The sequence below is a fragment of the Lynx rufus genome, unplaced genomic scaffold, assembly GCF_022079265.1.
Source record: "Lynx rufus isolate CCGP_SWC_20201006 ecotype Redwood Valley unplaced genomic scaffold, mLynRuf1.p SCAF_12, whole genome shotgun sequence".
NCBI classification, from domain to species: Eukaryota; Metazoa; Chordata; class Mammalia; order Carnivora; family Felidae; genus Lynx; species Lynx rufus.
Window position 1 is genome coordinate 19508338 of NW_025814826.1, and position 21874 is coordinate 19530211.

The 21874-nt window shown below is 39.0% G+C and overlaps 1 protein-coding gene across 4 annotated transcripts in view; it reads left to right on the plus strand.

Annotated features, from left to right (window-relative positions):
- Positions 1-21570, plus strand: part of CSPP1 (centrosome and spindle pole associated protein 1) — a 161889-nt gene extending 140319 nt beyond the window's left edge. For all 4 annotated transcript variants that reach the window (XM_047074007.1, XM_047074008.1, XM_047074009.1 and 1 more), the window contains 7 exons: positions 671-810; positions 4039-4179; positions 6729-6775; positions 10822-10885; positions 15128-15237; positions 17577-17715; positions 19526-21570. In XM_047074007.1, the coding sequence (XP_046929963.1) occupies positions 671-810; positions 4039-4179; positions 6729-6775; positions 10822-10885; positions 15128-15237; positions 17577-17715; positions 19526-19737 (853 nt within the window). In that variant the 3' untranslated portion in view covers positions 19738-21570. The remainder of the gene's footprint in view (positions 1-670; positions 811-4038; positions 4180-6728; positions 6776-10821; positions 10886-15127; positions 15238-17576; positions 17716-19525) is intronic.
- The last annotated feature ends 304 nt before the right edge of the window (positions 21571-21874 follow it).

Here is a 21874-nt window from a genome sequence, read left to right on the forward strand (position 1 = left end):
CCAAAGCCCTAGCAGGAAACTCGCTTACTAAGCCACCTGCTTATTATGTTAACTTCGTAGGTACCACGGGATTAGAGCATTAATTAACTAATTAGGTATTGAATTCCCTGAAGGCCCACTGTAAAATTAGTGTTGGAGACTGTGGGTAGTACCCGTTATATTGGGCAGCATATTAATACCACATTTCTCTGTATAATTTTTATTTTAGGCTGAGGGGAAGATAACATTTTTTAATTACCTAATATGTATCAGATACAATGCTGGGTACATTACAGTGTGTAGTTTCACTTAATTAAAAGGAATAGACATCATCTACATCTTACAGATGATAAAATCAGGGTCAGACTGCCAGTAAATAGCAGAGCTGGTCTTTGAATCTTGGTCTTGCTGACCTTAACGGCTGTGATCTCTCTACTGTGTGGAACATTGTAAGGTAAAGCTAAGTCATTTTACTCTTCTAATAAGGTACTTTGCATCGGAATGTCTTGAAAGATTATAGTAGCCTTTACTGTATTTTTTAATACAAGAGCCTGAAAAAGCAGATATTAGAGTAAATTTTTATAAGATATTGTGATATCAGATGCCACATTTCTTGTACAGGGAGTTAAATGTGAACTCTAATTTTCTTTTCCTTAAAACACATTTATCAAAATTTGTCATTTATCTGTAGGAAAAGAGAAAAGAATCCCATGGATATATTTGACATGGCTAGACATCGGTTGCAAGCTCCTGTCAGAAGACAGTCACCTAAGGGCTTAGATGCTACTACTTTTCAGAATATTCATGACTTCAATGAGTTGAAAGACAGAGGTGAGTAGAATGCTGCTGTTTTAAAGATAACAGCCTGTGTTCCACCCATATTCAAGTATTTATTTGTATCCTTTTTCTAAAGTAGTTTCATTTATAATACATATTTTAAACGATGATGAGTAAACTTCCATATACTCTAGTTCTTCAGTATCCGAACGAAGCTTTAGTGTATCTCTAACAGCATAGAGCTGTTAAAGCCTGTCAGGAGTGGATTCGATCAGGTAGAATGAGAAGAGTGTCATTAATGAAAGGTGGACAGAGCAAGATGAGCTGAGGAAAGAAACTGGGAAGGAACAGCCAGAGTGACTGGAGGAAAAGTAGGAGAATGTGGTATCCTGAAAGCTAAGTGAAGAGTGTGTCAAGGAGAAGGGATCATGTAAGATGAATATTGCAAAGTGTCAGTTGGATGAGATGTCACTGGTGACCTCAATTAGATCTTTTTTGGTGAAATTATGGCATCAGAAACCAATTAACTTTGCAATTAGGATTGACTAGGAGGCAAAGTGTTGAAGGCAACCCTTGGAGGAAGTTTGGCCAGGAAGGGGAGGAGTAAAGGGTCCAGGTCTGGGGAACTTGTTAGGATGCTAATGTGAAGGGCTGTTACTGGGGAAGAGGTGTGAGATACAGAAGAGAGAGAGAATGATGAGAGCAGGGTCCCTGAGGAGGCAGGAGGAAATAGAGGATTTTTGAAGGAAGAAAGTAGAGAATATTTGATAAAGCACTTAGAAGGAGGAGAGAAAGCTTAGTAGGGAAATAGATTGCCAAGATACACAGTGGCCTGGGAGATGGAAAATGTGTAGAGGAGCCAAAATGTGTGTTATATGTGACTTTCCTTTTGGACCTTTTAATAGAGCAGGTATTGGAGTCAAGGGGGCAGAGATGGATGTGTGATCATATGATCTATACCAGAATTTAACTTTTCTTCTTTTTACTTTTTTGTAAATGTTTGTTTATTTGTGAGAGAGAGAGAGCAAGCGAGCATGAGTGGGGGAGGGGCAGAGAGAGAGGGTCTTCATTTTAAGAGTAAGAGCTATTATTGAGAGTTTTGAAAATACAGATAAAGAAAGAGGGAAAAATCACCTTACTCAAACCACCTAAATATAAACACCATTCTTATTTCAAGTCTTCTTTCTGAGCCTAATTAAAGCAAAAAGGGTAAAAATAAGATCTAAGTGTTAATTTTTCCTTTTGTTTTTCATTTATACTTACAAGTGTCATCATTTACATATACTGTAGCTTTTTAATTCTACTATTTGTTGATAATTTACTGTATGCAGGAATTGTATTAAGCCCAGTGGGTCTCGGGGCACATTGGTGCCTGTCAGCGGAGTATCCAACTTTTGCTCAGGTCATGATCTCACGGTTCATGGGTTAGAGCCCCAGCACAGAACCTGCTTTGGATTCTGTGTCTCCCTCTCTTTCTGCCCCTCCTCTGCTTGCATGTAGGTAAGCTCTCTCTCTCTCAAAAATAAACATTAAAAAAAATTATTGGTGTGCCTGGGTGTTTCAGTCAGTTAAGTGTCTTATTTAGGCTCAGGTCATGATCTCACGGTTGGTGAGTTCAAGCCCTGCATCAAGCTCTGTGCTGACAGCTCAGAGTCTGGAGCCTGCTTCAGATTCTGTGTCCCCCTCTCTTTCTGCCCCTCCACCTGCTTGTGCTCTCTCTCTGTCTCTCAAAAATAAATAAATGTTTGGAAAAAAAAAAGCCAGTGCATCTCAAGAATTTGGTCAGGGGATCTGTGAGGTCAAAACTGTTTTTATTCGGGGCACATGGGTGGCTCAGTTGGTTAAGTGTCCAACTTCGGCTCAGGTCATGATCTCACGGCTCATGAATTCAAGCCTTGTGTTGAGCTCTGTGCTGACAGCTTGGAGCCTGGAACCTGCTTCAGATTCTGTCTCCCTCTCTCTGCCCCTCTGCCACTTGCGCTCTGTCTCTCTCTCTCTCTCTCTCTCAAATATAAATAAACATTAAAAAAAACCTTTTTATTATAAATTAAGACATTATTTGTCTTTTTTATTTTTATTCTCACGTGTGTATACAGGTTTTCTGGAGGTTACACAGCATCTGATAACTTCATTGCTCTGATGCTAATACTACAGTGTGTTTGTGTGTTCTTATTTTTAATTTTTTTTTTTTAGTTTAATTTCTAATAAAGTTTGTGTATGTGAGAGACTTAGATAAAAGCTCTTAGGGGTCCTCAAAGATCATGAGATCATGAGAACAAAAAAGGTTTACACCACAAATTGAGCCACTCATTTTCCCTATGTTATTTCCACATGGAGTCCTTGTTCATCATGTGACTCAGTTGTTGATATCTCTTGTTTTTACAGAAAGGAAACAGAGTCTGAAAGTGGCAAAGTCAGGGTCTATCCAATCCAAGTTCATGTGTCCAGTCTCTTCTGTTAACTTTGTCCTTAATCATTTTCTAATTCCTAGGTATTCAACATAGTTCCCATTTTTTATGTTATACTATTACATTATTTTGATAATTTTGGTAACTTCTGATCATAAAGCTTTTTATACATTTAGGATCAATTCTTTAAATTCTATCCCAGAAGTGTAATTAGTAGATCAAAGGGAATAATAGTTTCAGGGCTTTTTAATGTATGTAGTATATTTTTGTTCTCAACATTTAAAAATTAAGGTTTAACATTTTCATTCTGATCAATTGATATTCTTGAATTGTGGCATAGGGGAATTCTTAGACTGTCATTTCCTCCACTAATGACATCTCTCTCCTAAAGTTCCAGCCAGTCTACATTTGTCTTGCTTTTTGCATGATACTTGCAAGGGTTAAAATTTTAATTGGCCAGTAACATTATATTTTCATTTTTTCAGTATATTTTAGGGATTGGCTGTGATTACAGTGTTTCATGGCTGCTTGAGTTATAGCCATGTGACTGACTGCTTGGACATAGTTGCCTAGCTATGTGTTTGGGGTGGGGGGTATCTTCGGGAGTGGGATGGTAGGAGAATGCCTAATAAGTTAGTGCTTGTTCTGGTGAGGGTTTCCTTATAATGTTGGTAAGTTTGTGAAAGGGCACCTATTTAAAGAATATTAATTTCATGTTCTTTAGTTTTATGATAATTTTAGTATCTTTTAACTTTAGTGAAATTTTATTTATATTCTTTGATTTTGAAATTAGGTTATTCATATGTTTATAGTGAAGTTTAATAAAATTTCCTTTGGAAACAAGATTGAAATTAGCTGTATATTTTTGTACTAGATTCAGAAACACGAATTGATCTGAAATTTATGTACCCGGATCCTCCAAGAGATCACCACACCTTAGAGATTCAGCAGCAAGCCCTGCTAAGAGAACAGCAGAAGAAACTGAATAGAATAAAGATGCAGGAAGGTGCTGAAGGTAAGAAATAATCATTACTATCTCAAATAGTATCAGTGAGTTGTTTTTTGTTGTTGTTATTGGCTTTTTTCTCTCTCTGGTATTGATTTCAGTTCCAGGCAATTTCCCTCCACTGGCGGCTCTATGCTCACATGGCTCTTGTAGCATATAGTCCCAGAAAAATACAGGTCCCAGGGAGGGCTCTGATTGGTGTGGCTGAGGTATGTTATCCATGTATGAGAAGGGCCCAGCCATTCACTGTAATGAGGAAGATTGAGCACCTTGGCTAGGTCAGGTGACATCTGCAGCAAGAAGTAGGAACCAAGGGAAGGAATGCTGGGGCATTTCTTTATCATGCATGTCTGCCAGGTTTTGATATGACATAAAGTTTGTACAGCACCAGACTGGGCTGTGAACATGTTTTTGTATAATCAGCCAGTCAGCAGATACTTACTAAGTGACTACCGTAAGCACAAATACACATATCCAGGGGATGTGGTGATGAAGGAAATAATGCTACTGCTCTCTAGGAGCTTATACTTTGGGGGAGACATTAGCTGCTAAATAAGCATTAAGTGTGATGAATGCTGCAAAGGAGAAATCTAGGATCCCTTGGGAGTGTGGAACTAGGGGTGGGGGAGCATCTGGTAGCAGAGTGGAGCAGCTGCCTCAGTATCTGTGCTCCCTGTTGACCCAGTGACCCTCACACATATTTCACCAGCTTTGCCAGCCTTCAGGCCACTGAGAGTGGCCATAGAAAATGAGTTGTACAAACGCAATAGTCTGGTAACAAGGAGAGGACGTGGTCCTACCAGTTATTTTTAGGAAAATTTAAGACCCTAACTTGGCAGGTTGATCTGGCCTGCAGGATCTGAGGAACCTTTTTTTTTTGACCATGAAACAGTATCACAGGAGTAAGGGGTATACCACTTTAGGCCTAGGTCAAGACTTTGATAAAGATTGATATAGGGAAAGTCTTTCCTCTATCTTGTACAGAATTTTTCACAATGGTCTCATAGATCACCCTCTGACAGCAGAGTAACTCAAATTCTATGATAAATACTAGGCATGCCATCAGAGAAGAGAAAAGCAAATACATTGTTCAACCTTTACAAGCATTTTGGTGGAATTTTCGCTTAGGAATGCCAGCTGATGATCTGATCTGGTGTGATCTTGCAAATTAGGCTGATTAACCCAAAAATAGTCCCCAGGTAGATTCAGATGTGTTTTTGCGCTGTGGGTATCCATTTTCCATAACAACCATCTGCCACCTTCCAACAAACAGTATGATGACTTAATTCATAAAAATATGGTTTAACTATAAAACAGTCACAAACATGGTATAAAATATTCTAAGAGCCTGGGTGGCTCAGTTGGTTAAGTATCTGATTCTTGGATTTTCGGCTCAGGTCATGATCTCATGGTTTGTGAGGGCAAGCCCTGCGCTGGGCTCCGTACTGATAGCATGGGGCCTGCTTGGTAATCTCTCTTTCTCCCTCTCTCTTTCTCTGCCCCTACCCTGCTCTCTCCCTCTCTTTCTCAAAATAAATATTAAAAAAAAAATTCTAAGAAGGAATACAGGCTGTCATTCATTGGTAGAGTATTTATTCCCAATGGCAGGTTCTAAAGGACAAAATGCACTATTCAGAGGAACACATAGGAACACTGGTCAGATCAAAGAGGGACCTTTGGGGGCGCCTGGGTGGCGCAGTCGGTTAAGCGTCCGACTTCAGCCAGGTCACGATCTTGCGGTCCGTGAGTTCGAGCCCCGCGTCAGGCTCTGGGCTGATGGCTCAGAGCCTGGAGCCTGTTTCCGATTCTGTGTCTCCCTCTCTCTCTGCCCCTCCCCCGTTCATGCTCTGTCTCTCTCTGTCCCAAAAATAAATAAACGTTAAAAAAAAAAAAAATTTAACAAAGAGGGACCTTTGGTATACATGATCCAGAATATTTGCCCCTGGAACCAGATACCTAGAGCTGAACTAGCCTCCTTCAGTTCATGTGAGGGGCCTGTGTTTAACTCCACTCAGCAAATTTCTACGCAGATTGTGGAAGTATGAAAGAAGATGGTGAAGAATTCTGCATTATTTTCTCTTTCTGTAGGCATCAGTTTCAAGTTCACAGTGATTTTATTGTTTCTATTCATTAATGTGAATGGAAGAATTTTATTCAATTAAAATGGATGCTTAGTTATATTTATTAATAAGTAATATCTTTAACATTGTAAAATGTGATAGTTGAAAAAGAATTTCTAATAGAGCACTAGCTAGTTACAAAAGATATTCTAAAAATTTTTTTTTAATTTTATTTTAGAAAATCTGTTTTTAATGTTCATATATTTTTGAGAGAGAGAGAGCATGCTGGCTGGGGAAGGGCAGAGAGAGACAGAATCTGAAGCAGGCTTCAGGCTCCGAGCTGTCAGCACAGAGTCTGACGCAGGGCCCGAACTCATGCCAAGATGTGAGATAATGACCTGAGCTCAAGTCAGATGCTCAACTAACTGAGCCACCCAGGTGCCCCTAAAAATTTTTATTTTAAAATGTTTTCTAACTTTTTTTCTCCATTAACTGTAGTTGATTTGGATGCTATCCCAAGTGCTAAAGTACGGGACCACAGAATGGTAAGAAACCACTTATTTTTTTATGACAATTTTTCAGGTTAGTTTTTGGGGGATAAAAAATTTTTAGAAATATGGTGAGTAATCCAGTTTTGAATATTGAATTAAGAAAGAATTTATTCTCTCATCCATGTAGTGGGTAGTAGAGATATATTAGTATAATGCATAGAAAATGTATTGTTATACAAAGTATATTGTGGCATTGGATCTAGGCTCTTCAAGTTGGTCTGTTTTTAATTGTGTGACTTCAGGCAAGATATTTAATCTTTCTGTGCCTTAGCTTCCTGATCTGTAAAATAGGATAGTATTACCTCTGAGGGTGGCTATAAGTAAATTATTATTTGCAAGGCACTTAGAGATAGGCCTGTCATGTAATTTCTATATAAATGTTGATTAAATAAATGAAAAATAGTTTGGGTTGTTGTGGGGATTAAGTGAGATAATGTATTAAAAAAGCCTTTAGCATAGAGCCTGGCCCATAATAAGTGCAGCGTGTTTGCTGTCAGTATGAGCAGCAGTGGAAGTAGGAGTTTATTATATAAATATTGGTGATGCCTATTAAGAAAGAAAGCAAGGTAAGGGTGTTACTCTTATCGTGAGGAGGTGAAATCTGTGCAGAGACTGAATAAAGGGAAGGAATGAGGGGCCCCTGGGCAGCTCAGTTTGTTAAGCATCTGACTCTGGATTGTGGCTCAGGTTCCTGAGATCAAGCCCTGCATTGGGCTCTGTGCTGACAGTGTGGAGCCTGCTTGGGATCCTCTTTCTCCCTCTCTCTCTCTCTGCCCCTCATGCATGTGTGTACATGTATTCTCTCTCTCAAGTAAACACTTAAGAGAAGGGATGAGCTGCTTTCATGCAACAAATATGTATTGAATACTTACTGTGGAGCAGATAGACGGTGCTAGGTGCTGGGGGCATAGGAATGAAGAAAAATCCCTGCCCTCTGAGGGCTAGCTTTCTGTTAAGAGGGAGAGACAATAAATAAATATATAGTATGTTAGATTGTGGGGCTCTGGAGAAAATAATAGCCTGGAAAGGTGCTGGGTGTCCTGGGGTAAGAGAGTTTACAATGTTGGGGGGCACCTGGGTGGCTCAGTTAGGTGTCCAACTTTGGCTCAGGTCATGATCTCGTGGTTCATGAGTTCAAGCTCCATGTCAGGCTCTGTGCCGACAGCTCGGAGGCTGGAGTCTGCTTCAAATTCTGTGTCTCCCTCTCTCTCTGCCCCTCCCCTGCTCACGTTCTCTCTCTCGTCTCTCTCTCTCTAGTCTCTCTCAAAAATAAGTAAAACATTAAAATAAAAAGAGGGTTTATAATGTGAAATACAGTGGGCATGAAAGGCCTCATGGAGGAGGTAATATTCAAATAAGGACATCAAGGAGGTGGCTGTGTGAATTAGCAGGGGACACATCTGGAGGAAGCAGCTTCTAGGCAGTGGCCCTGGGCAAGAGTAGGCTTGGTGCATACAGGAAGCAGTGACCAGGCTGGGGAGGCTGGAGAACCATGAGCAGAGTGGGTAGAGAGGTGATGGGCTGGACTGCAGAGCCTCCAAACCCATCACAGGGTTTTGCCTTTTACATTGTGCACATGTTGAGAAGCTTCCAGAGTTTTAGAGCAGAGTAGTGACACATGGCTACTGCTATAATCTAAGTGATTTAGCCTGGGGTAGGAGTAGTGGAAGTGGTCAGCAGTGGCCGAATTTATGTATGTATGTATGTATGTTTATTTAGAGAGAGAGAGCGCGCATGCATGCAGAGGAGGAGCAGAGAGGGAGAGAGAGAGAATCCTAAGCAGTCTCCTTGCTGTTAGTGCAGAGGCTGACGCGGGGTTCCAGCTTATAAACCGTGAGATCATGACCTGAGCTGAAATTAAGATTGGACACTTAACCAACTGAGCCATCCAGGCACCCCAGAAGTGTTTGGATTTATTTTGAAAGGAGACCTGAAAGGATTTTGACGTATTGGTTGTAGAGTATGGGGAATCAAAGGTGGAGTCAAGGGTTCTGGTTGGGAGTTGACGTTTATAGCAGTAGGAAAGCAGAAGAAACACATTTGTGGGGGGGAGAGATTTAGGAACTTAGTTTTAGACATGGTAAGTTTTGAGATGCCTATTAGACAAACAGTTGGAACTGGCAAGTAGCAGACAGATAAGTTCAGGGGAAAAGATTGGGGTTGGAAAGAAATTTAATCTTCACACACATGAATGGCAGAAACAGTATTGCCCCCATTTTCAGATTATAAAGATAAGGCTCAGGTAGGCTGTTTTAGTAGCCCAGGGTTCCAGTTGGTAGCTGTTGGTACTTAGTTTTGAACTGATAATGATGTTGCTAATAGCTACCATTTACAGCGTGACCACTGCTTACCTGTTCCAGATACTTGACATTTATTTCTCTAAAGTTCACAACAAGGTGTGCTTATCCCTATTTGACATATGAGGAAACTGCTAGCACATGGCCACGCAGTCAGTAATCTGCAAAGCCCAGATCTGAAACCAAGGTGGTCTCAAGAGCTCCTCTTTGTCCCCGTACCACACCTATTCCTGAAGATTCTGTAGGTTGGTAGGTTTCTCTGTGTGTGGCAGCCACATTTCTCAGTGAAAAGATATCGAAATTTAACAGCTGGGATTTTGATTAAAATCCTGGATTAGTGGGGCATCTGGGTGGCTCAGTCAGTTAAGCGGCCGACTTCAGCTCAGATCATGAACTTGCAGTCCGTGAGTTTGAGCCCCACGTCAGGCTCTGTGCTGCTAGCTCAGAGCCCGGAGCCTGCTTTGGATTCTGTGTCTCCCCCTCTCTCTGCTCCTCCCCGCTCATGCTCTCTCTTTCAGAAATAAAGAAATTAAAAAAAAAAATTAAAAAAACCCCTGGATTAGTAACACTGTATTTTGCTGAGTAGAAACTTAGCATAAGCCAACAGTTTATCATGGCTGTTACCAAAAAGCTAATAAATTTTGGGCTCCTCATCTTCCTAGAAACTGGATTATATAGGAAACACAAATGAAAGTGGGGCAGGTTGTCATGGAGAAGATAGAGCTTGGGTGGACTTGGATCACTTTTCAGTTATGTGAAGGACTGTGATGAAGAACAGAGAGGTGTGGCAATAAGTATGCCATGCTAGGGACACCTGCTGCAGACCATTTGGTAAATATTAGATGCTGTTATTTTCATGCTAAAGAGCAAAAGCAGAATCAATAGGTGTTAAAAAGGAAAGTTAAATGCAGTATATGGAAGAACTGAGTGAAAGAAAAGAACTTTGTGATAATCAATGCTGTGTATCAGTGGAATGTATTTAGAAATTAATGGATAATAGCTCTCTGGTGGTGCATTCTAGCACATCCTAAAAATCTGGTGGGGAGGTGGTGTCAGGTGACTTTAGGCTCCTTCTAGCATCTAAGGTGATATTATTCTCTGTATGTAAATCTGTTAATCCCTTATTTGAGAGCTCATTACAAGCCCAGTCATAGTGTTATTTTGTTTCCTCCTCTTCTGTTCTCTCTACATCTGTGCTATACCTGTGTGACAACTGCTGTCACACAGGGCTTTCCTTGTCTGGGGGCGTGCTCCTCTCTGTCCCCCATGGCACTGTGATCCACTCCACAGCAGAAAGTCTTACTCATCTTTGTTCCTGGCATGGAGGAAATAGTGCACTACACAGATTTATTGAAAGAATGAGTGAGTCTTGGCGGTGTTTAAAGACCTTTTAATTTTAATTGTGAACCTCAGTAGATGCCCCCTTTCCTGGGGTAGACCTCTGGGTGGCTCAGTCGGTTAAGCATCCAGCTGTCAATTTTGGCTTGATTCTTGATCTGGATTCTCTTTCCCCCTCTCCCAACTCATGTGCATGCTCAATCTCTCAAAAATAAATAAATTTAAAAAAAATTATAAAAAAGGGCCTTTCTTGTATTTGGGGGGCATTGGAATGTGGTGTAGGAAGGAAGCAGCCATCCTTTTTTGCTAATTTTGGGAACAGTGTGGAGACATGTGCCTCTTGGTACAAGTTTGTTATTTTTCCATACAGTACTAATAAAAGTTGTTAATGTATGATTCTTTTAGCTTAGAGAGCACGCTGATGATTTTTTGAAAACTTCATTACTGGAATCTGATAGTGCTTTTATTGGTGAGTATATTTATTTTATGGATCTAGTTATTTAAATCTTAAACATTATATTTAAGTACTTTTTTCCATATTTACAAAATCACTACTTTACTCTTTGTTTTCCAAGGTGGTAAAAAGTGAATATTCTGTTTTACTAACTTAATAATTATCAAATTAATCTTAAAAACTCTAATCTTCAAAACTTTATAACTAAAATGAACTTTAGAAGTCATAGAAATGGTTCTCACAAATCCCTGTACATGAATTTTCATAACAGCTTTACTTCTAATAGCCAAAGCTGGACTCAGCTCAGATTTCCTTCAACAGGTGAGTAGTTAAACTGCAGTACCTCCATACTATGGACTGCTACTAAGAGATCAGTATCAAGTGTGTTTTATCAGTATCAATATCCTGGGTGTGAGACTATTGCTCTTGTTTTGCAAAACAGTACCACTGGGAGGAACTGGGCAAAGTGTATAAAGGACCTCTACCATTTCTTAAAACTGTATGTGAATCTTTCAATTTTAAAAAGTCCTAAGAATATATACTTAGTATTTTTTTAAGTTTGTTTTGTTTAATGAAAACAACTATAAAACTCTTAATGAAATAAAATAGAAATATCTATTTCATGGATTGGGAAACTCAGTATGGCTTAAGACCGTGGTTCTTCCCAACTTGATCTACAAATTCAGTGCAATCCCAATCAAAATTTATGGATATCAACAAACTGATTCTAAAGTTTATATGGAGGGGCAAAAGACCCAGAATAGCCAGCACCATATGGAAAGAGGACAAAGATGAGGACTGACACTACCTGACCTCAAGACTTACTATAAAGTTACAGTAATCAAGATGGGATGGTATTGGTAAAAGAATATACAGATAGATCATTTGAACGGAATAGAGTCTAGAAATAGACCCAAACAAGTATAGTCAACTGAAAAGAGCAAAGGTAGTTGCAATGGATAAAAGATGGTCTTTTCAATAAATGCTGCAGGACAACTGGACATCTACATGCAAAAAAATGAATCTAGACACAGACCTTACACCCTTCACAAAAATCAACTCAAAATGGACCATAGACCCAAATGTAAAATGTAAAGTTATAAAACTCATAGAAGATAGTAGAGGAGAAAACCTAGAAGAACTTGGGTATAGTGATGACTTTTAGATACAACACCAGGCATAAGCCATGAGAGAGAGAAATTGGATAAACTAGACTTCATTAAATACTAATGCTCTGTGAAAGACCATCGCAAGAGAATGAGAAGACAAGCCCAGACTAGGAGAAAATACTTGGCAAAAGACTTATCTGATAAAGGACTGTTAGCCAAAATGTACAAAGAATTCTGAAAACTCAACAATAAGAAAGAATTAAAAGATGGGTGAAAGATACAGACAGACATTTCACTAAAGACTTACAGATGCCAAATAGGCCCTTGAAAATATGTCTTTAGGGAAATGTAAATTAACGAGATACAACTATTAGAATGGTCAAAATCCACAGGAACTCTCACTCACAGCTGATGGGAATGTAAAATGGTACAGCCACTTTGGGTGTTTCTTCGGAAACCAAACATACTCCTTACCTTTCAATGCAGCACTTATATTCCTTAGTATTTACCCAAAGGAGTTGAAACTTGTGTCCATACAAAAATCCTCACCAAGATACTTACAGCAGTTTTATCAGTAATTGCCAAGACCAGGAAGCAAACAAGATGGCTTTCAGAAGGTAAATGGATAAATAATACTCTGGTACGTCCAGACAGTGCAATATTAGTGCTAAAAAGGAATGTGTTATGAAACCATGGAAAGACAGAGGATCCTTGAATGCTTACCAGTGAATAGGCTACATAGTGTATGATTCCAACTATATGACCATCTGGAAAATACAAAACTATGGAGGCAGTAAAGAAATCAACAGTTGCCAAGAGTTACAGTAGAGGGAGGAATGAATAGGTGGTACACCGAAGAGTTTTAGGGCAATGAAGCTGTTCTGTAGGATACTGTCATTGTGGATACAGGTCAAAACCTATGTAATGTACAACACCAAGAGTGAAGCCTAATGTAAATTCTGGATATTGGGTGATAATGTATCAGTGCAGGCTCATTGATTTCAACAAATATACCATTCTGGTGGAGGTTGTTGATAGGTAAGCTATGTGTGTGTGGACAGGGGTATATAGGAATTCTCTATTTTCTACTCCATTTTACTGAACTTAAAGTTCTTCTAAAAAAATAGTATATATATTTTAAATAAAGCAAATGAATTAGTGGTGGGGTATATATAGAAGTCAGAAAATTTTATTTTTTTTTATTAAAATTTTTTTAATGTTTATTTTTGAGAGAGAGACAGAGTGTGAGTGAGGGAGGAACCGGGGATGGGGTGGGGGGGAGGGACACAGAATCTGAAGCAGGTTCCAGGCTCTGAGCTGTCAGCACAGAGCCCAATGTGGGGCTCGAACTCACGATCCATGAGATCATGACCTGAGCTGAAGTTGGATGCTCATCTGACTGTGCCACCCAGGTGCCCCGAAGTCAGAAAACTTTATTTTTGGAGTTTTAGAAAACCACATCTTATTAAATAAAATGTAGCTATTGCTGCCTTAAAAAAAGAACAACAACAACAACAAAAAACCCAGTACATTTTAAATATCAGAAATTTGAATATCACTTATAGGGATAAATGATAGTATCGTATCAGTGTTAAATTTCCTGAATGTGATAGTGGAATTGTAGGCTTAATGTAGGAGACAGTCCTTGTTCTTAGATAGTATGTGCTCAAGTATGTGGGGATGAAGTGTCATGATACCTGCAACTTACTGGTTCAGCAAAAACCAGCAACAACACCCTCCCCCCTCAAATAGAAATGAGGAAAAATAAGAAATGGTGATTTTAGGTATTTGTTATATTATATTTACAACTTTCCTTCAGGTTTTAATTTTTTTTTTTTTTTAATAAGGAGTTGGGGAAAAAATTCTAAATGTTATAAGCTATTTACCTCCATGGTCACTAGAAAGACTGTAATTAAAAATACAATACCGGGGCACCTGGGTGGCGCAGTCGGTTAAGCGTCCGACTTCAGCCAGGTCACGATCTCGCGGTCCGGGAGTTCGAGCCCCGCGTCAGGCTCTGGGCTGATGGCTCAGAGCCTGGAGCCTGTTTCCGATTCTGTGTCTCCCTCTCTCTCTGCCCCTCCCCCGTTCATGCTCTGGCTCTCTCTGTCCCAAAAATAAATAAACGTTGAAAAAATTTAAAAAAAAAAGAAAAAAAAAAAAAGAAAAATACAATACCAAGTGTTGGTGAGGATATGAAGAAACTAGAACCTTCTTACTATGTGAAATGGTAGAACCACTTCTGAAAATGGTTTGGCAGTTACTCAGAATGCTAAACATTAAGTTCCATGTAATATCCAGCATTTAACTCCTAGGAATATACCCCCAAAGAAATGAAAATGTATGGCCACAAAGACACGCACATGAATGTTCATAGCAGCATTAATAATCACCAACTAGAAACAGTTCAAATGTCTATCAGCTGGTAAATGCATAGATAAAATGTGACGTATCCATATGATGGAGCAGTTATTCAGCAAGAATGAATTGATACATGGTACAATGTAGAAGAACCTCAAACACATTATGCTAAGTGGAAGACACAAAATATTACATTGTATAATTCCATTTATATGGAATCTCAGGAAAGGTAAATCTCCTGAGATTGAAAGCAGATTAATGTTTACACGGGGCTGGGCAGGTGGGAGTTGTGATTGCCTGCAAGCAAAGGGAACTTTTTTGAGGTGACAGCCATGTTCTAAAACTGGGTGGTAGTGATGACTGCACAATTCTAGAAAAGTTATTGAACTATGTACATTTATGGTAGCTGAATTTTATTATATGTAAATAATATCTTAAAGCTATTAAAAAAAGAGAGTCTTGGGGCGCCTGGGTGGCGCAGTCGGTTAAGCGCCCGACTTCAGCCAGGTCACGATCTCGCGGTCCGGGAGTTCGAGCCCTGCGTCAGGCTCTGGGCTGATGGCTCGGAGCCTGGAGCCTGTTTCCGATTCTGTGTCTCCCTCTCTCTCTGCCCCTCCCCCGTTCATGCTCTGTCTCTCTCTGTCCCAAAAATAAATAAACGTTGAAAAAAAAAAAAATTAAAAAAAAAAAAAAAAAAAAAAAAAAAAAAGAGAGTCTTGGTTTAGCTCTGAGTAAAAAGATGTGAAATGGTGCATGTTTAAGACTTCTTTTTATGTGGTCCTCCTAGGTGCTTATGGTGAAACATATCCTGCCATTGAAGATGACCCCCTCCCTCCACAGTCACAGCTGCCCTCTGCAAGGGAGCGCAGGAGGAACAAATTGAAAGGACTGGGCTTTGTATGTATGAAATGTCTTTCATTTTTTTCCCTTTTCAGTTTAGGAGTGAGACGTGTGGTCCAGTAAAGAATGAGCACTTGTTGTGGAAGAGATAGCCCTAGGTCTGTATGTAGGCTTTACCACCAAATAGTTGGCTGACCTTAGGCAGGTCATTGAACTCTGGTACCTTGGCTTCTTTGAGGTAGTATTTTTCTGTCTCTTCGTGTGAATACAAGCCTAGTAGTGCTGGCACAGAATGTTCAGTAATGTTCATTCCACACCCTAATCTTCCTCTTTCTCCTTTGCGGAGTATTTAGATTTCAGAGAATGTACAAGAAGCAACTGATAAACATTTATTGAAAAATCTGCTGTATCTTTTTAGGCATGTACTGTATAGGTTTCTTCTATTTTGGTCAGATAACTTGCCCAAGGTCACATTAGACAGGAAGACTGATATTCAGCCCATATTCTTCTCATAGGATGTTTGTAAATGTTTTTACAGTGTAGCTAGTAAAAAGCCTTTGTGACATTGTTGAGATATGTACTTTGTTGAGTAGACAACTTTGGGCAGTTTCTTAAATTTGTTTCCCCAGCAACTGTTAATTTACTTTCTGTTTCTATAGAGTTGCCTTTTCTGGATACACAGAAATGAGATACGGTCATTTGTGACTGACTTCCTTTTTCTTTGAAGTTTCAGCATGTCAGTACTTGCCTCCTTTTTATTGTTGACTACTTCTTTGTATGGATATTCCATTTTTTTTCACTTATCCAACATTTGATGGACATTTGTGTTTTTTCCATTTTGTGTCTGTTAGGAATACTGCTTTTAAAACATTTGTGTTCAGTTTTTAAAAAAATTTTTAAGCTTATTTAGAAAGAGAGCAAGCGAGCAAACAGGGGAGGGGCAAAGAGAGAGAAACCAGAACAGGCTCCACGCGGTTAGCACAGAGCCCAACATGGGGCTTGAACCCACAAACTGTGAGATAATGACCTGAGCTGAAAGCAAGAGTCAGACACTCACTTGACTGAGCCACTCAGGTGCCCCATGTGTACAAGTTTTTTAATGCTTTTGTATTCCGTTGCATAAACACCTAGGAATTGAATTGTTGGGTTATAGAGTTCACTGTGGCCAACATTTTGAGGAACTGCCAGACTGTTTTCCAAAGTGGCTATACCATTTTATACTCCTAGCAGCAGTATATGAAGGGAAGCCAGGTGTTCGGTATCACGGCCACCACTTGTTACCGTCTCTTTTATTATAGTCATCCTAGTGAGTGTGATGAAGCAATATATCATTGTGGGTTTGATTTGTATTTCCCTAAGATGTTCAGTATATTTTCATGTGCTTCTTAGCCATTGGTGTATCTTTGAAAATATGTCTATGCAAATCCTTTGTCCATTTTCTAATCAGGTTGTCTGTTGTTTTGTAAGTTCTTTATATGTCTAGACACAAGTCCTTTACTAGATATATGATCTGCAGATTTTTCTTTAATTTTGTGGCTTTTTTTTTACTTTCTTGATGGTGTCTATTAAAATAGAGAAGCTTTTAATCTTGACGAGGTCCAATTTAGCAGTCTTCTATTGCTTGTACTTTTGGTATTTTATCTAAGAAACCATTACCTAACCCAGTTATCATGAAAATTACTTCTGTGTTTTCTTCTAAGGAATTTTACAGCTTTTGCATTTTTTTTTTAATTTATTTACTTTGAGAGAGACAGAGACAGTGTGAGTGGGGGAGGGGCAAAGAGAGAGGGAGAGATCAAATCCCAAGCAGACTCAGCACTACCAGCACAGAGCCCGATATGGGGCTCGAAACCAAGAGCCAGATGCTTAACCTACTGAGCCACCCAGGCACCCCTATAGCTTTTGCTCTTAAATTTAACTTTTGCAATTGATGTGAGGTTTGGGTTCCAAATTCATTTTTTTGTATGTGAATAATCCAGTTCCAATATTTGTTGGCTCTTTTCTCCATAAAGGTAAAGGTTTATTCCCAGAACTCTCATATCTATTCCATTGATCTGTAGGTCTGTCTTTATGCCATTACCACCGTGTCTTGATTACTATAGCTCAACTGATTCTTACCCTGTTACTTCAATTTTTACCTTTTGGGTCTTACAATTCCCCGCTTTCACCCCAGCCTGATGGCATTTAAATATAATCACAAATGCTATACCTTCATCTGAGCCTGCATGAATATAAAAACCAGGAGTTAGAATATAAATGCTACAGATTTCCATTTGTTTTATTTTGTTCATCACACTGTACACTTATTAGGGGCAAGAGTATTTTTAGATTCACTGATTTATTAACATTTTATGTTAACTAATGATTGTTTCTGAAATTCTATTTTCTAATTACAGGATAATGGTCATCCTAATGTACCACCAGATGGTCTCTCTTTGAAATCTGTGTCCAGTATAAATATCGATCAGCTTAGAACGAGAAACGAAGAACGGATGCGAAGACTGAATGAATTTCAGAATAAACCGATTAATACAGGTAAATGGCCAAGCTTAATAGACTATATACATAGCACATTCTCTGAAACCTGTTTCCGTGGGAGTTTTCACTGATGGCTGGGGTCAGGGGATAGAGGGAGGAATTCTGAAACCCCTTTGAATTGTAAGGACTAGAACCACAGATACCATCCAGGAAAACCTCGACTTAGGATCAATTTTGCATCAGATTCTTTCTACCAGAGAGGGTACTTTTTTTTTTTTTTAGTGGATTCTAAACGGATGAAGTTTTTACTAAATGTATCTAGGCTTTGCTTTCACCAGGGAAAATGTATTAGTTTCATTATCTCACCTCCCTTATTGAAGTTAGAGATTGTTAGAAATTAACTTCACAATTTTTTTTTTTTTTTTTACTTTTTTTGCTTGCCTTTTGATGCCATAGAGCAAAATAGCCTCAGGTTAGTATTTCTTTTTAGAAGCCAGTGTTTCCATTAGGAGCTTCACTGTCTCATCACTTTGGTGATCAGCAAGTTAAAGCGTGTTCACCAAGCACAGGCAGGCAGGATGGTTCCTTAGGCAGCTACTGACCTCCCTCTATTAGTTTTAGCAAATAGCAGAGTGGTCTTTTGGGACAATTCCTGTTAGTCTGTAAACCTACATCCAATAATTTTCTAATAGCAATTTTCCTACCTTTAACACTTTATTAATTTAAAACTACTCATACAGTTGGCAGCAGTCCAGGTGATATAAATTGATGGAGCCATACTTTTCATATCATACCTGAAAAAATGTGGATCAGTGGGAAAACAATTCTTTTAATGTGTACCGAGGATTACCTATTCCTCAATTTCTTTTAGAACCAGTAAGGAGAATATTTAATAGGAATATATTTAAATAATTGAGAGAAAATAGAGCATTTGAAGAATCTCTTTCAGAAGGTTTTCAGCTTCTAAACTGTAACATTGTCCTTTCAAACAGGAGCTTTTTGGTGCGATGTGGATTGATTGCTCATTAAATTGCCTGCACATGTCCCTTTGCTGGGCTAATCCTTCACAGACCGGGAGATGTAATTTAAACAGATTTTGACATCACAGAGTAGGAAGACAGATTTTCCTATTATATCTAGTAAGTAAAAATACAGATAAAGAAGGTGAACACATTTAATTAAAGAATGAACCATAAATTAGGGACTTGCTAATGGAGAAGACCCCAACCTCCTAGATTAGGTGCAGGAATGTAAATAATTTCATCACCTGTCTGGTGCTTTCCTTAAAGACTTTATTTCTTTATAGCATTGTTAAAAGATTCGGAGTTATTTCTAAAACTTTGCTAAATTTAAAGCTTTGTAAGGTTGCTTACACTTCTACCAACACCTTACCTGTCTGGTGCCATCTACTTTGCTGTCTTTGGAATTCCTGTGGGTGATGGTACCGTGGAGTCAGTCACCTTATTCACTTGGCCGTTTTTTCTTTTTTTTCCCTGACCTCTAAAATGAAGCATCTGGGGGCGCCTGGGTGGCTCAGTTGGTTAAGCGGCCGACTTCGGCTCAGGTCATGATCTCACAGTTCCTGAGTTCGAGCCCTACGTTGGGCTCTGTGCTGACAGCTCAGAGCCTGGAGCCTGTTTCAGATTCTGTGTCTCCCTCTCTCTGACCCTCCCCTGTTCATGCTCTGTCTCTCCCGGTCTCAAAAATAAAACGTTAAAATGAAGCATCTGGACAGGACAGTACACTGTAGAACACCATAATATGGAGAAATGCGGGGCTGGAACGGGTTAGGTGACAAGAGATCTGTGTTCATGTCACCTCCTTGCCACCAGTGTTACCTGAGTCATGTCCCTCTTGCCTCCTGTAGACGACGAAAGTTCACTGGTTGACCCTGATGACCTGCTGAAGCACATGGGAGACGATGGATCAAACTCTGTAGCGACTGAGCCCTGGCTCCGCCCAGGCACCTCAGAAACACTGAAAGGATTCATGGCAGAGCAACTGAACCAGGAGCAGCAGCAGGTTCCTGGAAAACTAGGCATTTTCAACTGGCAGGGCCTGTCTACTGCCCACGGTTAAATAAATCTGTATTGGACCCAGCAGTGCCTTTTAAGGTGAAAGGAATGTTAAATCTGAACCTTTGGTAATATGTGTGCTACTTTTGGTCACTACCTGAACGTTACTTACACAAGTTCCATCTGTATATAAGGTGTATTTTTCCCATGATGATGTATATGATGTACATAAAAGGCCATGATTAATTTATATAATGTAGAATTAAATAGAATTATTTTTGCACAATTTTGCCATACATTAGGTGGTAATGAACTCTTGGAATCAACTACCATATGTGCATTATTCTCGTAAGATAAGGTGAATAAAACAAGTGTCTTAACAGTACTGCAAAACCTGAATACTCGTTTGTACATTTGCCATTGTTCTCGTGATTCAAAATGATTCGCTTAATAAATACATTGGTTGTAGTTGTGACTATTTCAGTAGCTAGGTAATGAATCACATGTGCTAGCTACTTCCATGTTATTTATAGCTACTGATTCAGTACAAATGATGGGAATCATAACTGATTTCATTCCCACGAGCCATACACTATCACATCTTTCTGCCTCTATTTTTCTATGAATGAAGGCATTATATTTACTGATTAATATGACTTTACTACTTGATAGAAATAAATTTTTATTGCCAATGTCAATTTCTTAACTGGAACTGAGGTTCTAAACAAGGTGTTTTAGAAGGTGAAGACAGACAAGAACACCCAGGGGTCGACAGAGACTGGAATCCTTGCTGCACCGCCATGGACCCTTGGATAAGTGAGTCTAATCACTCCATTAAATGGTACCTTTGGGAAATAATTCTTTGGTTTTAGCACCATGACCACTGAGAACACCCTCAGATCCTACTTCTTGCACATTTCCATTGGAACTATTGGATAAGTTTACCTGGTGTGAAATTTTACCATTTTAAATTTTAGCTGCATATAAATCTTACTCAATTTTGTACCCCAATCATTGTTTGCTTCACTGTGAAGATTTTTCCTCTCCTATCTTCATTTCAAAGTACCACGAAAGCCTCTTGTCTCTTCTAAGGAGAGTCCTGGTACCATAAAATAAACCACCGGTTCCCAGCTCTAGCATCCAGCTGGGCTTAAAGAGGGCTGTGTCTTGGGGGCACTTTTATAAATGCATTGTTCAAAAACTCATTATCTAGAAGTATAAACAGTTATCCCTCCCCTTTTTTTTAATGCCATTGTACCACACAACTCAAACGGACTCCTAGGACACACAATGTCCCCTGGCAAATTGCCCCAAAGGGGACTTCAGCTCTTTTAGCAGATAGTATAGCCTTATTTCGGGTTATTAATACACAAAATGTTAAGGGTTGAGAAGGCAGGATCCCAATGCCAAAAGCTGGAACGAAAATGTCAGAATTAACACTGAATTTGTAGTTCCAGCAAAGAATATTCCTAAATTCCGCTTTAAAAAAAAAAAAAAAAAATCAATAAAACATGGGGCTGTGGATTACACAGGGTTTGATTGCACTGATGAAATAATCCAAAAACTTTATTGACCTATAACCTGATTAGAATATGCCAGATGAGAATCAATATTGTACAGAAAGTTGTACAGAATTTTTTACATAGAAAACTTTACATCTGTACCATATACATTTTATCCATCTGAAAAAATTTTCTACATCCACTGTTAATACGGAATGCTTGACAATCTTGTCTTTTTTTTAACCATCAGAGCACAATTCACAGTATGAATACATTTCCAGTAAATCTAACTTCCCCAAACCATGCCAGATTTGTTATTTTAACATATTCAACATTAAATTCTGTACATAGAGTAAAATCTACATCAAGCCCCTCCACCCAAAAGAAAAAAGAAAGTGACAGCAACCTAGATCATTTTGCAGTGATTCAAGTTTCAATCCATGAAGGATCAACTCTATTTTAATGGCTCATCTTTTAGAGGCCCTAAGAGAAGTATATTACAGGTAGTTAGGTCAGTAGGAGTATTTTCTACCTTTTTTGTTGTTGTTGATCATGACAAGTGTCAGCCACAACAGCTTCTGGGCATGTCAAACCTTGAAAATGACCCACCCCTCAAAAGGGCAAAACCAAAATCCCCACAAAATAAAAAAGACAAAGTTCAACCCAAATGTTTAGTGCATTTGACAAAATATTATAGGT